Raw genomic sequence first — 20,499 nt, 5'->3', positions numbered from 1 at the left:
CAAAACATATAAATGAACTTAAAATAAAGTCCAGCTAACCTCTTCAACATTTGAGGAAAAACCATCTGATGTCTCAAAAAGTTTAAATCTTTAAGAGCTCATCTTTTAAGTATTATTTAGACTCTTGATTGTCTGGATGTCTATCTTCATTCAAATATGATAATGAAAAAATATTGTTCACCATATAAATTGAATTTTAAGGGTTACTAAATAGATAAATCCATGATTCTATAACATCATTCTTCTCACTTTTTGCAAATTAAAAGTCGACATTTTTCTTGAATTTTAACATGAAATTTCGACCGGAAGTTGATCAAACGTCCCCAAATTGCTGCTTCAAAAAAACTGAAAACCGTTTAATGTGATTCAGATCAATTTAAACATCAGTTCTTGTAGTTTAAACTAAAAAAATTGAGAGAGAATTAAAAAAAGTTGAAATTTTAACATGCATCCGCCATTTTGATTTTACCGGAAGTTAACTGTATTTCCTGCTTGCCTCCATATCTTAAATTAAAGAGTATAGACAGAAGTATGTTTGAGCAAAATTTGGTGCTTTTAACACGAAGTGCACAATTCCTTCATATATTGCACGTATCTGCTGGACTAACAAGGTTTAGTAAGAATAAAATACATCACTTTGTTACAAAACACAATTACTGAAAATGACAATCAACGTTTACAACCAATATTGATACATATATATTAAATTTTCTCCTGAGTACCAAAAACAGTGAAAAAGACGGCAAATGTAAATGGATTTCGCTAAATACTGAAATCTTCAAGAAAAATTTGATTGCTTTACTGACTAGACAAAAAATAATCACATCCGTTAGTATGCCTTTGAGTATCACGTCAAAAAATAAAATATATATCAATTATTAAACTACATTACAGAAAAGTACAATATCATAACAGATATTTTTCTGTACATAATATGGAAATACTTACACAGTTAAAAATCACCTGAGTATAAAGAAATACTTTTTAAAAACCTAGCAAGCTTAAGTGAGCTACATCTCTCAGCATGAAAGCAGATGTATTGGTGTGGAATAAATAAGAAGGAGACAACGCATTTTAAAACAACTAAAATGGCTGTTTTATCTATAGCATATTATTCTTGTCACCAACCAACCCTCTATCATACAACCTGACCATAGTCAAATACTATTACAACCAAGACACCAGCCATTTGCTTTATCTATGCAATAACTCGGGTACCAAGCAACAGTTAATATTCGGTTCCAGGTAGCTACTCGTCCCTATTATCATAACTCGGTGGTACCAAGCACCAGTTTATACCATTCGCTACACGGCGGTTGCTTATTCCTGTTCTCGCCGGAACACCACTAACATATACACATATCTTTTTGTCGTCTCTCATTTGCAGTTCACGTCATAAAATCATTTTAAAATAGGTCTGATGACAGATTGTTACCTGTATAATTTTCAGTGGCAAATAAATCATTTACTTTTGGTATATTGAAGACTAAATTGAGATAATGATTAATTCAATAAATAGGTTCTGCAAGGTATGTCGACCATTCTAGAGGGTGTACCATTTTAGCTGGTACTGAAAAATAAAGGTAATATGCTAGATTGTGGAATACATTTGTACATTCCGCCATTAAAGGATCCGTCTGAGAATTGTTGCAAGGGTTCTTTAACATTCAGAGATCGCGAAACTCACCCTCGGACTTAACATGGAATCGGGATTTTACATCAATACTCCGACATGATGTGTCTACGTATTTATACATCTTACACAGACAGACGCCTTATTTTATCAAGGGTTTAGTTGTCGGTCGGAGCATATTGAGGGATTACAGTATTTATAAACCTCGTACAAGGGAAGAAGTTTTTGCCAACAAAAGAATGTTACAACTGATATTTTTGTGTATTTTTTATTTTATGAGAGTGCAGATATTATAATCAAGAAAGACTAAGTGTGTCTGAGGTTGTTTCTTTAAAACTTGTAGCTGAGTTATTAAACCAATCAATATCTCTTGAATTAAAGAAGGTGCTGAAACATTCTTTTATTCAAGTTAATTAGTAATCGTGTAAAACATCCTTAGTATTGTGTTTAACCTCTTCTAATAAGTTAAACACTTTTTCATATTTTTTACTTATCTATATATCCCTTTTCCCCGTTGTACAGTTAAAAACTTTCATTGAAGAACCATTCATCAAACACAACGTTTATGCATCAGAATACACCATAAGATACAACTTAAAAACATCTTTTCGAAACTGTTATTCTTTTAGTAATGTGTATTTCATTAGTATAATCAACAATAGATTGGAATTGGTAAGCTACATTTAAATAATTTATCACATTTTAATGTGTACTTTAAACTCGTTAATGGTCTCATTATCCGACATGGTATTATATTAATGATTAGCAGACGACATAAATCGATCGTATCACGTTCTACTGAGTCATTAAATTAATGTATCGTATTTATAAAGTGATTTTCCATAGCAACGGACTAGTGAGCTCATTAAATAGTTAAGATACAACTCTCAAGGACAAAGAAAAGGTTATAATTTGTCTGTTGAATAATTCTCGTTATAAAATACGCGTATAAATTTTGTGTACACCTGTTAGAATTTAGAGGACAATAAAATGGATACGAATAGACGCTTTGATCAATTTTCGGGTTATATGTTTGGGAAGTCGAAAAGGATTCGTAACAAAAATTGGGAATTGTTGGAAATACAAGTACTGAAGAAAATGATTGACAACCATTACGAACTACTTAATTCGCGCCACACTAATGCCATGATAAATGCCAGGAAAAATCTTGTTTGGAAAAGAATAACTGATAGTATAAATGCACTAGGATTACATAGACGAACTGTTAGAGAATTAAAAATTAAATGGTCTAACATGAGATTGACAGAGAAGAGAAAGTCATCCGGAAGTCTACACACATCAGGTTCACAAGGTTATGACGCCGAACGTACAGACGATGTAGTAGATGTTTCGCAGTCGTCGTACGAGTCTGAGAGCCAGCTTCATTCACCAATTGAACAAGGTTGGTACTACATTAGTTTTAGATATTAATTTTTTTTGGTGCTAAGATGCCTTCAAACGTATAAGCTATTGACGTCACCACTTGGCGTCCGTCCTAGTCTGTCGTGCGATTTTGTAAAATGTTCTGCTTTTAGCCACCAACCCTATTCCAAGCATCATGACCAACCAATTAAGCATCAAGTCCAAAACGGTTATAGATGAGGCTAATCCGTCACAGTTAAACAGAGTTTAAACGTTTCATTCAACATGTTCAATGAACCCAACTCTTATATGGAAGCAGAAGAAGAATCATCCATGGTTGCATCATTGCATGGTTCACCCACTTATATTTTCGTCTAATTCTTATTTAAAATACATACGACGCTAACAAAAGTCAAGAACTCCTTACTTGCGACAGAATCAATAGCTGTCATTGCCCTTTAACCATTGCTTTTCGTAATATCACACTTTGAAATGACTAATTTTTACCAATTCTTTTTTTTTAGGGGTTATTTTTGGTGTATTTTTTATCCGTTTTAAAACCTTGAAAACACAAATAAACTGAATACAGAAAAAAAATCATCACCACTTCAGGAACTACGTACATGTATGTGTATAATGACTGCATTCATTTATTGACTACACTTGTACTGATAATAATACTTTTAGAACTAATTGCATCTATTGAATGACGATAGCTCGCCTATAAAATGAATGATTGATTCTTCAATTGTTGCTTGCGTATTATCAAGTCACAATTACTGCATGCATATTGAGTACGAAAAACCTATTAATAATTGATACAATGGTTAAATTTTTATAAGAAATCGTGACTTAATGAAATGAGGACATATTAGAGATGGGGACAGAAAATCAGCCAGTCATAACAGTATCATTAGTATATTGTTTTTTTGTAGGATATTTATATAAGTGTAAAAACAATTGAGTTGTTCCTCTTTGACAGATAAAATATACACATTGCTGAAAGTTTTATATGTAATATGATGTCTGCTTTGATATTGCAGGACAAACACAAAATCAAGAAGATGTAATCATTTCAAATAACGTTACAAGCGTCAATAGTACTTTACAACACCAACAACTTTCGTTTTGTGACTCTAATATTATTCAAAACCATCACCTTGGAAATAATAATGAATTAAACAGACCTACCGGGAGGCTGAATACTGTCGAACCAACCTTGCCAGTCCAAAAGCACCATTCCGTTAATATTGAAAATGAAATGTCAACTAGTCAAATAACATCATGGCCTCTTGCAGAATATTCCTCGACAAAACTCAGACAAAACTCAGGTGAACATGGTGAAAGTACATTTCAAAATTCGTCAAAAGACAATGTTTTGGACTTTAGTCAGGATAGAATCTTTATGCCGGGTGTAGTGATAAAACCAGAACCAAACAACTTTCAACAAATGGTTAATGTGAGGGACACAGACAGTTCTGTTCGTCGAATTCCAGAACTTCGATCGACTGCCATCCAAACCGAATGGAAATTATCTGATGTCGAAGATTACGTGTGTCCATCATTATCTTTTTCCGAGAGAGATATTTCAGCTATTAAATTCGAGATTTTGAATCTTGAAAAAACAAATCTACTCTTGAAAAACGAAAACATGGAATTACAAAATGACAAATTAAGATTGGAAATATCAAGACATCAAAGTGGCTTGTAACATATAGAGCCAACATATATACATATGCAAATGCAAAATCATCATATTTCTCTCGAACAAAGGCCAGGATATCCGTTTTACTTTGTCTGTATAATAGTAGCTAGATCTATGTTCAAAACTTTGATAACCATCTGTAAAAATACAGTATCTATGATTTGTTGTCATAAAGGGGTATAATTATCGCTCAATAGGCAACTCTATTGACATAAAATTATCTTATCATTTGCATTAATAAAAAATGTATCGGTGAATGCCTTTCATGTCATAATTTTAACATGCATCCTTACATAAACCTATAATGGTTTACTTTCAGGAAAATTTTACTTTGATAAATAAACTTACCACTTGTGAACTTTCCATTTCTAAGTAGCAACATTCCAGCAGCACCTGCATACGAGGTATATTCCTGTGCTGGCATTTCCTATCATGATTTTCTTGATAGAGGGTTGCAGCTCACAAGGAAGCTATTAAACCAAGAGTTTCAAATGGTAAAGTTGAAATCATCCCTTCGTAATTTTTACGGACGCCATCATGAGTTGGTTGACCGTTATGGAATAACCGTTTCACAAATGATATCGGAAATGTTCCTTACGTCGTTACTACAATCCTCTTCCCTTTCATGAATGTGACCTACCGAATTAGACTATTTACCGGATTTGATATCACATAATCATCACGACGGGTGCCACATGTGGAGCAGGATCTGCTTACCCATCTGGAGCACCTGAGATCACCCCTAGTTCTTGGTGGGGTTCGTGTTGTTTATTCTTTGGTTTTCTTTATTGTGTAATGTGTGATATTGTTTGTCTGTTTGTCTTTTTCATTTTTAGCCATGGCTTTGTCAGTTTGTTTTAGATTTATGAGTGTAACTGTCCCTTTGGTATCTTACGTCTCTCTTTTACCTAAAGTTGTTAATTTCTGTGTCATTTTCTAATCTTGTGGAGAGTTGTTTCATTGGCAATCATATCACATCTTCTTTTAACATGTTAAATATTTATCATAATTAGCAATATTGAAATATTATATTTGCACTGAACGCGCGTTTCGTCTACAAAATACCCATCAGTTTTAGTTTAAACATATTTTATTTGCTCAAAGCGAAAAAGGATCAGACACAAGTAAAACATACTTATAAAGTCTTCTCCACAATACAATATATACAACAATACAAATTGAACATGAGCATGCATCATATAATATAAACAACATAAATATTACTTATCTATACTGAAAAAAGTAAAGGGAATGAGAAAAGAACGACAGAGATTAAATTGATGATGATAATGATGATGATGTGCGTTTTACCTATGTTGATACTATACTACGAGGAATCGTTTTGATCTCTTTATAAAATTGAATACTTGTTTGAGAATTTGCACATTTTGATCATAGGAAAGAGTTTCTTTTCCAAAAACCAGTAGTGTTAAGTCCAAATCGCAGCCTTCGGGAAGCCAGCTGAGACCATTAAACAGAATAGCCCTTTCATTTAAATAGAAAGGACAATCGAAGAAAAAATGGTGCATGTCCTCAATATCCAAACCACATTTACATGTTGGATCAGATATAATGTTAGCTCTAAACAAGTCACAATTCAAGAACGATGCCGAACATCTAAATTGGGTTAATATTATGTTCAATTTTCTTGGACCATATAAATAATGTTTTAAAATAGATTGATTCTCATTTCGAATTTCGTAGTTTTTTAATTCTACTTTGAATTTTGATAACGAGTCTACATTTCGAACTGCTATGTTCAAATTATTCCAAAGTTTAATTGTTGATGGGATAAAGGATTGGGAAGTCAGTGTCAGCCTGCAAAATGGTAAAATGATATCTTGTCCATTTCGCAAGGGATATTGTGTTGTACATTGAATTTTAGGGGGCACAAGGTTACATAAATATTCAGGGGCATTATTATTCTGAATTTTATAAAATAATTGTAGTTTTCTTCTCTTTCTTCGTCAGTGGCGCTCGAATAAAAAAAATGTCAAAAAGGCCGAACAAACTACGAAGTTGAAGAGCATTGTGACTAAAATTCTTGAAAAGTTTGCCAAATACAGCTAAGTGTTATTTATTCTTGAGGTAGAAAAGCCTCAGTCATGTTAGTATTTCAAGTTTTGTAAACAGTTAATTTATAATATGAACATATCAATGATAACTCAAGTCAACACATACGTGCTGACTTTGACCTGGTGATACCCTCGAGGAGTTAAAACTCCAGCAGTGGTATATACACAGTTTAAATAAACTCATCATAGATACCAGGATTGAAATGTTATTTTTGCGCAAGATGCGCGTTTCGTCTACAAATGACTCACTAGCTTTAATCAAATGGAGAGTTGTCTTTTGGCACTCATACCCCATCTTCTTATATCTATCAATTTATTATTGTTGACGACAAAATCGACATAGCAGAAGTAGGTAGAAGGTGACGTTACTTCAAGTATCATTATTATGGTAAAAACGGAAAATCTAACGAAACACAATTTAACAATGCACATGTATTTACCATGAATGTTTATATCTGAATATAGTCAATGTCTAGAAAAGGGATAACGCAATAAATAAGTTAAAAAAGTAAAATAAAAATAAAAGTATTCTGTATTGTCTGGAGATAAGAACAAATATGTTTTAAATGACGTGAAAACATTTAAAGTATTTATTTCGTCATGTCATGCATGTGGTAAATCATAAATAGTGTCAAAAAACACGGCAAATTTGAAGGTGGCAACAGGCCAACCATTTTCTACGTAAGAAAATGCCTGCACCAAGTTAGCCATTCGTTTGATGTGTTTAAGCTTTTGAATTTGATATTTGATTGTGGACTTTCCGTTTTGGATTTTCATCAGAGTTCGTTTTTTTTTGTGATTGTACTATATAAACTATACAAATTGAAACAATGGATATATATATATATATATATTCAAAAACTGTAAAGTATTCCATAATATACGAAAACCTGAAAGCTACTTGATGTAATGGAGCCTTCAAATTTTTAAGAGGACCACACAGCTACTTTTGAATAGGTACTATTTCTGTACTAAAAATTTGTAGGACTGGAAATCTACTATTAAAATTCATGCCACACCAATTAAATTTCTTGTTCTACGGATTTTTGGACTCCAAATTTGGGGCGAGCGAGCGATTTGAAAATTTTAATAAAAAAATATTTAATTTGCAAATATTTGAGACGAAGCTTGAAAAGAAAGGACGAGCAATTATAATTTTTTTTTGTAAAGATAAAATAGAAGGTTTTGACAATATTAAAACTTGATTGATCACTTGTACTTTGACATTTCTTTAATTTATGAAAAAAATTTCCCTGTTCACCAAGAAATAATTAAATCTGGTCTATGTATGTGTGACTGACAATGAGACAATTATCCATCCAAGTCATAATCAGTTTGAAATTTAGGTAATACAGATTTTTGGTTACTACCGTTACATTTTCAGCATTTTGAAAGTTTTTCTATTTTAAATCTCTTAAAGTTGTGATTTTCAAACATGGAAAATTGCATTATTTCTGTACCAAAATATTTAGTACAAATCAAGTACTGTAAATATTTAGTCCTAAGGTGGTGTTCTCGAAAGTATCCTAAGATTCGTCCTAAGACACACCTTAGACAAATTTTAGGATGGACTTAAGATCAACTTAGGACACTCTTAAGTTGTGTCTCGAAGCTATCTCAGACGAATCTTATGTTAGGACGTCCTAAACATATCCTAAGTCGAAATTTTAAATTGTTCAAAATATCTTTTGATAAAACATTTATTAATGACGAAATTGTTTAATAAAATAGTTTACGAGTTTTATAATAACATGTACAGAATTAAAATGCATAATTACTAATGTAATTATATAAAAAAAGATTGTTATTCAAACTGGAAAACAATTTGATTTGAAAAGAGAACTAAATATGTAGTGTAATCGTATCGTGAAACACGAAGTTCAAAGTTTAAAATCATGCACAATTTCTTTATATACCAGTTAATAACCGACGGTGCGTTTCATTTCATGTTCATTTTTACGTAAAGTAATGAGCAAAAAACGAAATCCAAACTTTATTACACTAGGATGAAGATAGGATGCTTTTAAGACACCTTATTGGGTGTCCTAAAGTTAGGACGAACAATTAGATATATCATAAGTTAAACACGACTTAGGACAAAGACTTGTCATAAGATAGACTTAGGACACGTTCTCATCCTAAGATAGCTTCGAGAACACCACCCCTGGTATCTATGTTGAGTTTATTTACAAGTACCTACATATTACAATAGTTTAAAGTAAAGAAATAGTACTAAATATTTAAAGTAAATTTCCAGTACTGCATTTTTTTAGTACAAAGATAGTACCTATGCAAAAGTAGCTGTGAACGTCTTATAAGAATGATTTTTTTTTTACAGGAAAACACGATACTGTAAACCAACTTATTTTCGCGGATACTTTATTTCGCGTTTTAACCTTTCAAGATCACTTCGCGGTTATTTGATTTCTCGATTTTCCGATTAACTTGATGAAGTTTAATAAGGACAGATCCAAGTTAAACATATTCTCGGAGATTTTTATTCGCGTTATTTTACCACTCGCAAAAGTCGCGAAAATAAATCGCTTGCGAAAATAAGTTGGTTTACAGTATAAAAATAACAACAGGTTTAAACTCTTCAAATTGTTGAATAGAATTACATGTCTTGCAACATCCGTCTACAAAGAACTTTGTTTTACTATACACATGCCTACGTTATGTGAAATGCCAAATAAATATCAAAGTTAATAAAAAAAAAACTTTAAAAACAATTGGAACATATTGGCTACCTTTCTTGAAAACTATTTCAGAATGAACTTATCTGAGATGCCAGGATTATAAATTGAACGCCAGACGTGCATATTGTCTTCAAAGATTCATCAGTGATGCTCGAATCAAAAACTTCAAACTATCGAAGTTGAATAGCTTTCCGAGTCAATAACAAAGTTAAAACTAGTCCTTTCACACACTATTGCCTTTAAATGACTATAATTTTGCGATATGGCTATTGACTTTAATTTCATAAAAAAAATAACGAGAAATGTTTGGCAAAAAGGTAAAGTGATTAAAAAAATCGCAGAAATCGTCAATTGACTCTTTATCGGAAGTATTATCCTTAAATGACCACTTCACGGTGTTTGCAATTAGTATGTATCTGAAAATGCAGAAACTAGTGATAATATACATTTTCCATACACTTGGTACATGTATTAATTATAGAACTATATTGATGTTTATAAATGAAAGGGTCCGTCATATAATACGTTCATATAAAAAAGTTCAAAAATAATTTTTAAAATCCATAGTAACACTACGAAGAAGTATTCCCCTAAACTCATAATTTAAACAGTGCTTTGGGGGTTGACAAATGGTATCGTTGACACTTTACATCCCAATACAAATACGAGATGCGCAGAATCATTTAGAATTAAAACGAATTTAAGCGACACGCACCTGTTTGCGTTATTCCTATATTTAGGAGACGTTTATTTGTTTAAATGCAATTCAAATGAATGAAAGACTATAACAAACAAAAACATATATCCATGTTATTTTCCGTATCGATTGTATTGATTTTATAAGTTTTGATGTTACCAATGAGAAATACTTTTATACAAAAGCCGCTAGGTAATCACCACACTCGCACGATACTTCATTCATAACCCCCTTTCTAAACGTCATTATCTGTTCAGTTTTTGTTTGGAAACCACTGTTACAAACCTTCATTCAAACCAATACAAACTTACATCTATAATTTAGGATATTGCAAGTCACAGACTTTTCAAGCCAGTCAACATTGGAAAAAATGAAAAAGAGAAAAGATCTTTCCTTAATCTTTCCTTTGCTAACAAAGGTCTCGATGTGGTCAACTTAGGAAATATCATTCACCACAAATAAGTTAAATCGAAAATACCTCCTTATTTCAAAGATAAGTCTGTACCAATCGTCGGTTGAAAACAAAACTTTACGATAAAAGAGATGTCTTCAGCTTTCCAATTGTGAACTTTCTATTTCTAAGTAGTAACATTCCAGCAGCATCAGCACGGGGTATATATTTCCCAATTGATACGATATTCCCGTGCTTGCATTTCCTATCATGATTTTCTTGATAGAGGGTTGCTGCTCACAAGGAGGCTAATAAATGGTTCTAAATGGTGAAGTTGAAATTATCCCTTCGTAAGTTGTACGGACGACGTCACGAGTTGGTCGACCGTTATGGAATAATAGTTTCACAAATGATATCGGATATGTTCCTAACGTCCTAACTACAATCCCTTCTCTTTCATGAATTTGACCTCCCGAATTAGACTATTTACCGGATTTCTTATCACATAAGCAACACGAAGATGCCACATGTGGAGCAGGCTGTGCTTACCCTTTCGGAGCATCTGAGATCACCACTAGTTTTTGGTGTGGTTCGTGTTGCGTATTCTTTAGTTTTCTATGTTGTGTTATGTGTACTATTGTTTGTCTTTTTGATTTTTAGCCATGACGTTGTCAGTTTATTCTCGATTTATGAGTTTGACTGACTCTCTGATATCTTTCGTCCCTCATTTATAAAAAAGTCAACATTTTAAAATGCTAAAACGAAGAAAAAAAAACACAACTTGTAAAGATAGAAACACTAAAAAAAACCAGTGACTACCTAAGTTACACCTGAATACCAGTAGACCAAACAATAATAAAATATACTACACAACTAAATATTAGAATGACAATTTTCTCATGACTCAATTTCAATGGGGTAAAGCTGATGACCGTAACTGCATTCCACGGTCTTCCCAAGATGTCAGATGAAAAATAGGTCAGTATTTGTATTGTCTGTTAAAGTGTTTCTATGTCATTTTCTTTACAAAGCATAGATTGATACGATGTAAATGTATAAAAGATTCACACGGAAATTTCTTATTACTACCGAAAATGTGCATAAAACAGGAAATTCGATTTGAAAAAATCTACTAAATGTGTGCTGGACTATCAACCACAAAAACCTTTTTTTGGTGGCGTCTTAGAAGATTTATTTGTATGTCTTTTATCAACCGATGGGGAAGTCTAGGTCGTTGCCCCCTCCCCCTGGTTTCCTTAGACGTCATCAACATACCGTAAAAATATAATAATTATATCAAGATTTGTATACTAGTTCTTGAGGTACAGAAAAATCATAGTCTTCGGAGAGAAATTATGTAAATGATTAATAATTGTCAGATTTTACTTGTAAACCTATAAGGGCATATATTAAGAAGTAAACGCAAACAGATTTATTTGAATTGTTCTCTGTTGTAATTTCTTAATTGATGAAGGGAACACGGGTTGTGTTTTCAATAATTGTTATATTGTCAAAAAGACTAACTGACTAAATGAAATTTTACCGATATAAATCTTGAATACTGTCCGATTCACTGAAATGTATAAAGTCGGGTATAAAATATTTTATTTTTTTTACTGTTAAAGGGGCACTAGCTAAAAGATATATGAAAACATATAATTTATTATTTTTTTAGACTCAATCATTAATGAAATGCAAAAAGTGAAATAATTATTCGCTTTTAGCAGCTATTATGGTTCAATTTTGTCAAAATAAGCCATAAAAAACCCCATTGATTATGAACTATTCACATGCAGGAACATAATTCAACCTCATTGAATTGTATTCATGCGAACTTCAATTGAACCCCGTAGCTTGAGAGACGTGAATACTATGTGTAAAATTATTTAAAGAAAAAGAAGGTCAACATGGAAAGAAAAACAAAGGTAAATCATTTGATTGACTGATTCGATCTACAAAATGTTTTCTATAACAAGTAAACACGATATAAACATTTATTGATCATCTATAATATGAAGTTAAATAGATCTAGAAAAATCCAACAACACAAGTTTGCTTAATCTATTTATATCTATATCTATGTTTACATCGCTTATTTGGTCATCGACTGACTTTAGAGGTCAACTCGATAGTTAATTAGATAGCGTCTAGACTTAAATACCCACGAAACGAGGCTATGTATTTACGTGCCAGTGCACTGTTGATGGTTTAATTAAGATTAAGTTTGGATAAATGTTTTACATTGTTTTAAATTAAATATGAAAAATAAAATACAATCGGTGAACATGAATTTGACAGCTAGTGCCCATTTAACACTAATAATTTTAATCTTTTTGTCAGTTGGTTAATATATGATTTAGTGCAACTCAGGAACCGGTTATACAGTGATTAAAAAGTTCGATTTCTTTCTTTCATGAACAAGCTTTTAGAATTGATTTATCATAATTATTCAAAACTCATTGCTCTCACGTTTTTGTGGAAATAATAATCGCTAAGATGATTTCTGAATTGAAATCTAAAATTTATAAATTCTGTTTGTTATAATATTATGATAAAAACAATAATAGTTTAATAATAAGCATACACATTTCCGTTCTCAATTTAAAAAAAAAAGATTTTCGAAAACACATCTTCCTTCAATTTAACCTTATGACGGTATATGAACAAGAAACCAACAAAAAAATCTTTTAATACGATATCTGTCTTTAGAATTAACAACAATGGTCCTACCTATCATGTGAAATTTGATAGAATTATTTCCCTCTCGGGTCCATATTTATGACGTTCAGTGCTTCAGTACACAGGATACACGTCCGATATAATTTCCATTTACAAGTACACTAGAACGAAGTGACAAATAAAAAACCTGTTGTGAAAAAGTATTTAAAAAATGTTTTTGAATGTTCCAAAAAAAAAAAAAGAAGCATTTTAGAAAATAGATCTTTAACAATAACGTTGTTCACATTTTGTCTTTATTTTATTTTATTTGTTATTATGTTTTAAACACGAAGAAACTAATTTTGATCTTTTTTTATTGTTATTTCGACAAAAGTTAATCGATGTTTATATCTATAATCAGTTAGGAAGAGGCAAATCAAGTTTACAAGAAAAATCTGAGTAAATCGCATTAAAACAAAAGGAACAAAACCGGGGTCGTAGTTGACGATGGTAAAACGATTGCATAGTTAATTGACAATTGTCATACATGTATATTTTTTTCTGAGGGTCCCCTCTGAATTAAAAGTAGTTTTAATTCAACAATAATTTATTTTTCATATAATACAAGTTATGCTTAAGCATCAAAGAAAACAAATATGTATTTTTTTCCGTAATTTACTATGAGAATAGTTTAATCAACTTTTTTTAACATTTACAAAACTTAGATATATTTCGGCTTGTTATTACATCCCACATAATTACATAGTTACTCAAATTCTTTAACTCATTTAAATAGAATAAATTGCAAGTACCTTTTTCAAGACTACGTTTTACAGGATTTATATAACATTTCGGTCTAAACATTCGTATTTTCAAGAGCAAGGATACAAATCCACTACCATATACATCCTCCAACCATAAAAATGGAACTTTGCTTGTAGCATGATACATTTTTTTAACAATGTCTATTGACATAATAGAACTGTGTCCAGCACAGTATGGTAAGAATTTTGAAAATGGATATTCCTCTAAAGTTGTATACCATTTATCTTTACGTCCACGTTGAGGCTTGTTTTGAGTTATAACGTGACATTCCAATATATCAGATGTAATGTTGTTTCGGATTTTCTTTGAGAGGTACGAAACTAAAAGTGGAACGTTGATTATAATATCTTCGTCCATTTTAATAACAAATGTAGCATTAGAACAGAAAGTATTCACCCAGAACAAACTAAAGACAAGTTTGTATGTTAAATTTCTATACGAATCTATAAAAGATCCCTGAATAATATCTTTGTGTCTTTTACTTTCAAGTTCAATATACCGTTGACGTTTGACATCTGACGTCTGTCCAAGCACAAAAACATACTCAATGTGTTTATGATCAAAATTAGAAATAGATCCAAACGTCGAACGAATCAAATGACGTCCTTCAAAGTTCGATGTTGATATATGAACAAACACCAAAAGAAAGATGTCTTTTCCGAAACATCTCATTTCATTGTTGAGCAACACTTTATATCGATGTTGGTGGATGAGAGAGTCATTTAGTTTACTATCAGACACATTCTTATAAAACGTTTCAAAATTATTCAATATATCCTTATTTTTTATAAGTCTTGTTACGTTAGTTACACTCGGCGATATTGTCTCAGTTGTAGGCCTTCTATTCAAATTCTCTTTCATCTGCTTTTCAAAATGTTTTGATGATAATGATACAATCCCATTGTTTACCGTTGCCATTTCATAATGTCCCTGAACCAATATTTCCTTAACTGTGCGATTGCAGGTTGAACAACCATAACCGATTTTTTTACTGTAATAATGAACTACGATCCAAGATAAAATAGTAAATAAATATATAATAAGTATTGTTTTAATCAACTTCATAGTTATAGTATGAAGTTATCTGAGGAAGTTTTGTGCGTACCAAAAAGAATGTCACTAATAAAAGACGAGATGTTATGTATCATATTTGTTGATTACGTGACCTTTTGTAACTTAATGATATTTTCATCCTCATTTTCACATTGGCTTTTGTGTAACATGTAACTTATACTCAGAATTGAATGCAAGAGGGACTATGTACAAAGCGGTAGACATTTTCTCGCGGTATTTGTGTAATTGACCATTTTGAATGAGTTAACTTTTGAATGTTGTGAAAACCGTCAGATCGTTCAGTGTCAATGTTTTATATACGTTACTTACAATGAGTAGACATATTTTTGAACAGTTTTTAAATATGTTATCGCGCAACATGGCATTGACAACAACCTTGTTCAAAATAAAATCTTAAAATTCGAATTCAACACGTAGATTTGCAAATCTAAGGTCTTTTTTGCATATCGATAAGCTAGTGATTCAAATATTTCTGAAACGATAATGGATGGAATCAAATTCCAATATTCGATAAAAAATTAACACTCTATGGTTACATCATGTTTACAAATTCCTGATACATTACTCCCTAGACCACTCTACTTTCCGTTTTGATTATTTTCTTACACATGAATTATACTGAAAAGTCATGGACTTGCTGTAAGAACAAAACGTTTCGATAATCAAGGCTTCAAAAGTATACTACGAAGTGGTTGATTGATATCAGATTTGATTTTTATGCCTCACCTACGATAGGAGAGGGGCATTATGTTTTCTGGTCTGTGTGTCCAGACGTCCGTTCGTCCATTCGTCTGTCGGACCATTCGTCTGTCCGTCCGTTCGTACAACTTCAGGTTAAAATTTTTGGTCAAGGTAGTTTTTGATGAAACTGAAGTCCAATCAACTTGAAACTTAGTACACATGTTCCTTATGATATGATCTTTCTTATTTTGAAATAAAATTAGACTGTTGACCCCATTCTCATGGTCCAATGAACATAGAAATTAAAAGTGTGAGTTTCAGATTAAAGTTTTTGGTCAAGGTAGTTTTTGAAGAAGCTGAAGTCCATTCAACTTGAAACTTAGTACACATGTTCCTTATGATATGATCTTTCTTATTTTAAAACCAAATTATACTTTTGACCCCATGGTCCACTGAACATAAAAATTAAAAGTGTGAGTTTCAGGTTAAAGTGTTTGGTCAAGGTAGTTTTTGATGTAGTTAAAGTCCACTCAACTTGAAACTTAGTACACATGTTCCATATTGGTTGATCTTTTTACTTTTAAGGCCAAATTAAATTTTTTACCCGATTTCACGGTCCATTGAACATGGCAAATGATAAAACGAGTGGGACATCCGTGTACTTTGGACTCATTCTCGTTATGTTTGGAGTACAGGCAATGATATTCCATTCTTTTTATTATTTTTGGTAATAAACAACTGTGAACAAAAGTGAAAAGTTAATCATCAATAATCCAGTGTACAATGTTGATGCATTACAAATATAATGTGAGGTTTAACAAGAATGTACAATATAGGGAACAGTAGTATACCACTGTTCAATAATTCGATTGAGGGAAAACAAATCCGAGTTACAAACTAAAAGGAACTCCGGAACTAAGGATACACATAAATTTCAAGAGGAAAACAAAAGAACAAAAGGAACACTGTAGTGCAGCCAAAAAAAATGAGAAAAAAGTGACAAAGTTTGTTCATGATAAGAAGAATTTCGATTTGCCAAGCCTAACATCATTTGTTATGTATAAGTGCAAAAACGGATAGAAAATAAATCCCAGACTGATTTTCTATAACCACACCAATTTGAGTTGCAACAATTAACATAGTTTCATTTATACGTCAACATAATTAATTGAATGACAAAAATTTATAATAAACCTATATACATATTTCTTTATTTCTAATATCAGACGTGTATTTAGAATTGATGCCAGTCTGTATTATTTCTACTTGTATCAGCCTTCGCCGGAGCACATTTTTAGGTAGCACACTACAAAGATTTTCCTTAGTTCCCATCTCTAACTTTAAAAATGCTGTTACTTTTTTAAGACTGCATATAATTTAATAAAAAGAGGTATATATAAATAAATAAAAGAATAATCTATTTGCAATATGTTTGTTATGCAATCATTATGCAATCAATTAATGGCAACATCTTAGTCAGTTCACCTGAATGAATTTAGCTCTATCATCTCTATAACTATACAGGACATTTTAACATAATCTGAATCAACACAACAGAAGCTACAAAAGGGTTTCTCAAATTATCGCTATTGTATCTCATTCTCTCATAAATCTGTAATTAGAGTAAACATCCTAACCACATAAAAGTAGATAAAGTAGATGTAAAATGTGATCTATACATTCTATCCAAAATCTGAGACATCATTTTGTAGATAATAATAAAATCGACCCTCTCGGGGTATCTTTGAAGAAGCTAATGTCGAATTGAATGTGGAAATTTACTGTATTGTTTTCTAGACACAATTAATATTGTTGTATGATACAAACATTTCATTTATTTGAAAGAGTTATCAATAACTAAGACTTTTATAAGTTTTCAAGCATTATAAAGAAAGTTACAGCATTTTGAAACTGTGACTTTGGAGGTTATATTGTGCTACCTTAATACGAGAATTTCTTCCAAGAAAGATAAATCCAATTTTATACTTTTATTCTTTGAAAAACAACCTCTGATGTAACAACTGGCTTGGTTTTCACATTCTGTGTTTCTTTTTTGATAGTTGTCTCATTTGGAAGTATGCAACGTCCCCTTGCGTTCACAATTTTATATTTTAGTATTATCATCGTTAATTATACGATTTTTGAGATTACGGAATTAGTATAACGATTTAGAATCACACTTTTTAACATGGTCCGAAAGAAGTAAAATAACAAATATACTGAACTCCGAGAAAAATTCAAAACGGAAAGTCGCTTACAAAATGACAAAATTAAAGGATAAAACACATCAAACGAAAGGACAACAACTGGTCACATTCCTGACTTGATACAGGCATTTTCAAATGTAGGCAATGGTGGATTGAACGTGGTATTCATCATCAGCGATGACAAACATATCAAACATCCGACAAAGTCATGCTACTGGATGGTATATGAAACTTATGTTCTAGCGTTTATATATATATCTAATATATGTTTTGGGTATCCTTGTGTGACTTCTTTAATCCATTACGGCTGGATCAGTTTGTAGATTTGCGTGACTTGTTCTACTATGAACAATTATGTGTTTATTATCGTGATCGGATTCATTATCACTATCAGATATGTTTTTATACAATTTAAATTGATCAAATGAATGGCGGATTTCGTTGACGTAGGCAACATGAAAAAATACGAGTAAAGGCATGTAATTTAAAATACTTTCTAATGTTAATATTTTAAAACAAAACAAATTACAGCATTAAGTTGTCGTACGATGTCGGTTTATGGCATCAAATTTCTATTTAAATAAGAAAACTTATATATAATAGGTCATTAAGAAAAAGTTTAATTTTGCGAAGGTTAAAATGGAATACACTTGCTTTCAATATTTTCATATGAAACATATATATTTTTACGATCAGCACATTAAAACAAAATATATAATGATTATATAAGATGTAATCAAGATGATCGTGTGTAATTTTATAGCCGAGTATCTATATGTGAATTTATAAATACACAATTAAAAGGTACTACAGGTATGAATGCAGAAAACCATCGTTTTTGAGCAGCTGTTACTATTTTGGTCACAAATTGAATTGTATGGAACTTAAAAAATCTTCCATTTAAGTGCCAGTCTGCTTAAGAATCAGGCAGTGGTGAAAACATGATAAAAAAAACCACCCAATTTGACATTGATTTCATTTCATAATATGTAGTTATGCACAAAATTAACATTCATTTCTTTTTCTGTTCTGGTAATAGACGATACAATTTGGGTTGAAATGCACTAGAAATTAACGAATAAGGGGAGATTACTCTGTAATTTGCTATCATTCTAACCAAATTTCTAACCAAGTTATTTCATATTACCAGACACGCACAAACAAAAGACTGATAATTTTTAACTCAGGATGATGGGTCCTATTAAATAGAATGATTAGCTCGGTGGGAATTTTTCTGATCATGTTTTGATTTTTACCTAAATTGCCTGATTCTTACAAAGATTGGCACTTAAATGTAAAGCAAAATTTGCGAATAAAATGTTTTTTCATATATTTTTTTTAACACAAGTGAACACTACTATAATTTCATCGAGTTAAACAGAAAAAAAATCAACATGTCGTGTTTTCCTGGTCAATATTATATAAGCAATAGTATCCAAGACACTAGAAATATCTATTGGTTAGATATTGTACACAAAATCATCAAGGATGCCAGGTTTTAAATTGTGTATATGCTCTTTTCGACTACAAAGGAATCATCGTTGACTCTCATATCCAATAAGCTGAAAATGTCAAATGAAGTACGTTATTGTCGTTATGCCTTAATCGATATAGGTATAGAGGAGGGAGAAGGCCAAGTGTGTGTGCAAAAATCAAGGTTGCAATTTCTATATTCAAAGTTTAAGATAGCATCAACTGTTGGCACACGCACTTGGCCTTCTCCCTCCTCTATACCTATATCGATTAAGGCATAACGACAAAACGCACAATTTCATAGAGCCTGTGACCGTCGAGCATTTGTCTGGTGTAAAAAAAAGTATTGTAAAAAGCATACAACACCTAAAGGGAATTAAAAACTTAAAAATTTACAAAAAACGCGACGAGTTCATCCGTAATCCGTTCAAGAAAAAATAGAAGATGACGATGCATATAGCAGTATACGACAAATCTGCAGAACAACCTCCTCCACGAGCGGTTAATATCATCCTCTAAACTGCCGTCCAAAGAAAAGAGGCTTGGATGCCACTACAGGGACACAACCGTTGCCAAAACTTAAAAACGAAGTAGGATTCCGCATTTAAAATAAAAAACAGATGGCAAATCACATATTTATCAAAAATGAAAATATCAAATTCAAACCATTTTTTGTCAGTGTATAAATATCGGTGTCGATAGAATGTTTCGTATATACGACTTTCCGCAAATATCTAAGATTCGCATTTTGTCAAAACACAAGATACACATGTAGTCTTAATGTTAATCGTTATACCTTAACGCGAAATAGTTCCGAATTTTTTTTTTGTATAGTCCAAACGTTATTAATAGATATAAGAAGATGTGGTCTAAGTGCCAATGAGACCACTCATCACCCAAGTCACAATTTGTAAAAGTAAACCATTATAGGTCAACGTACGGCTTTCAAAGACAACCATAACTTTGCACACAATGCTGCCAAATAAAATAAAGTACAAAGATAAAAAAAAAAAAAATTGTTT

At 31.7% G+C, this 20,499-nt stretch overlaps 2 protein-coding genes across 2 annotated transcripts; one reads left to right on the top strand and one right to left on the bottom strand.

The window, feature by feature from the left end:
- The first annotated feature begins 2,402 nt into the window (after positions 1-2,402).
- LOC134713736 (uncharacterized) lies at positions 2,403-4,940 on the top strand. The gene is made up of 2 exons (XM_063575026.1): positions 2,403-3,035; positions 4,039-4,940. Exons 1-2 carry the CDS (start codon positions 2,624-2,626, stop codon positions 4,704-4,706), a joined length of 1,080 nt encoding a protein of 359 aa, XP_063431096.1. The 5' UTR covers positions 2,403-2,623; the 3' UTR covers positions 4,707-4,940.
- An 8,982-nt stretch (positions 4,941-13,922) lies between these two features.
- Positions 13,923-15,125, bottom strand: LOC134713735 (beta-1,3-galactosyltransferase 1-like). Its single transcript, XM_063575025.1, has one exon. The coding sequence runs from the start codon at positions 15,105-15,107 to the stop codon at positions 13,923-13,925; it is 1,185 nt and encodes a 394-aa protein (XP_063431095.1). The 5' UTR covers positions 15,108-15,125.
- Positions 15,126-20,499: the final 5,374 nt, after the last annotated feature.

Source organism: Mytilus trossulus, chromosome 4 (genome assembly GCF_036588685.1).
Source record: "Mytilus trossulus isolate FHL-02 chromosome 4, PNRI_Mtr1.1.1.hap1, whole genome shotgun sequence".
Lineage (NCBI taxonomy): Eukaryota > Metazoa > Mollusca > Bivalvia > Mytilida > Mytilidae > Mytilus > Mytilus trossulus.
The sequence above is the reverse complement of the archived record's forward strand: the minus strand, read 5'-3'. Positions and strand labels throughout refer to the sequence as shown.

Coding starts and splice junctions, on each gene's coding strand:
- LOC134713735 (XM_063575025.1), bottom strand. CDS start 15,107: ATGAAGTTGATTAAAACAATACTTATTATATATTTATTTACTATTTTA.
- LOC134713736 (XM_063575026.1), top strand. CDS start 2,624: ATGGATACGAATAGACGCTTTGATCAATTTTCGGGTTATATGTTTGGG. Junction 3,036..4,038: donor TCATTCACCAATTGAACAAG/GTTGGTACTACA, acceptor TTGATATTGCAG/GACAAACACAAAATCAAGAA.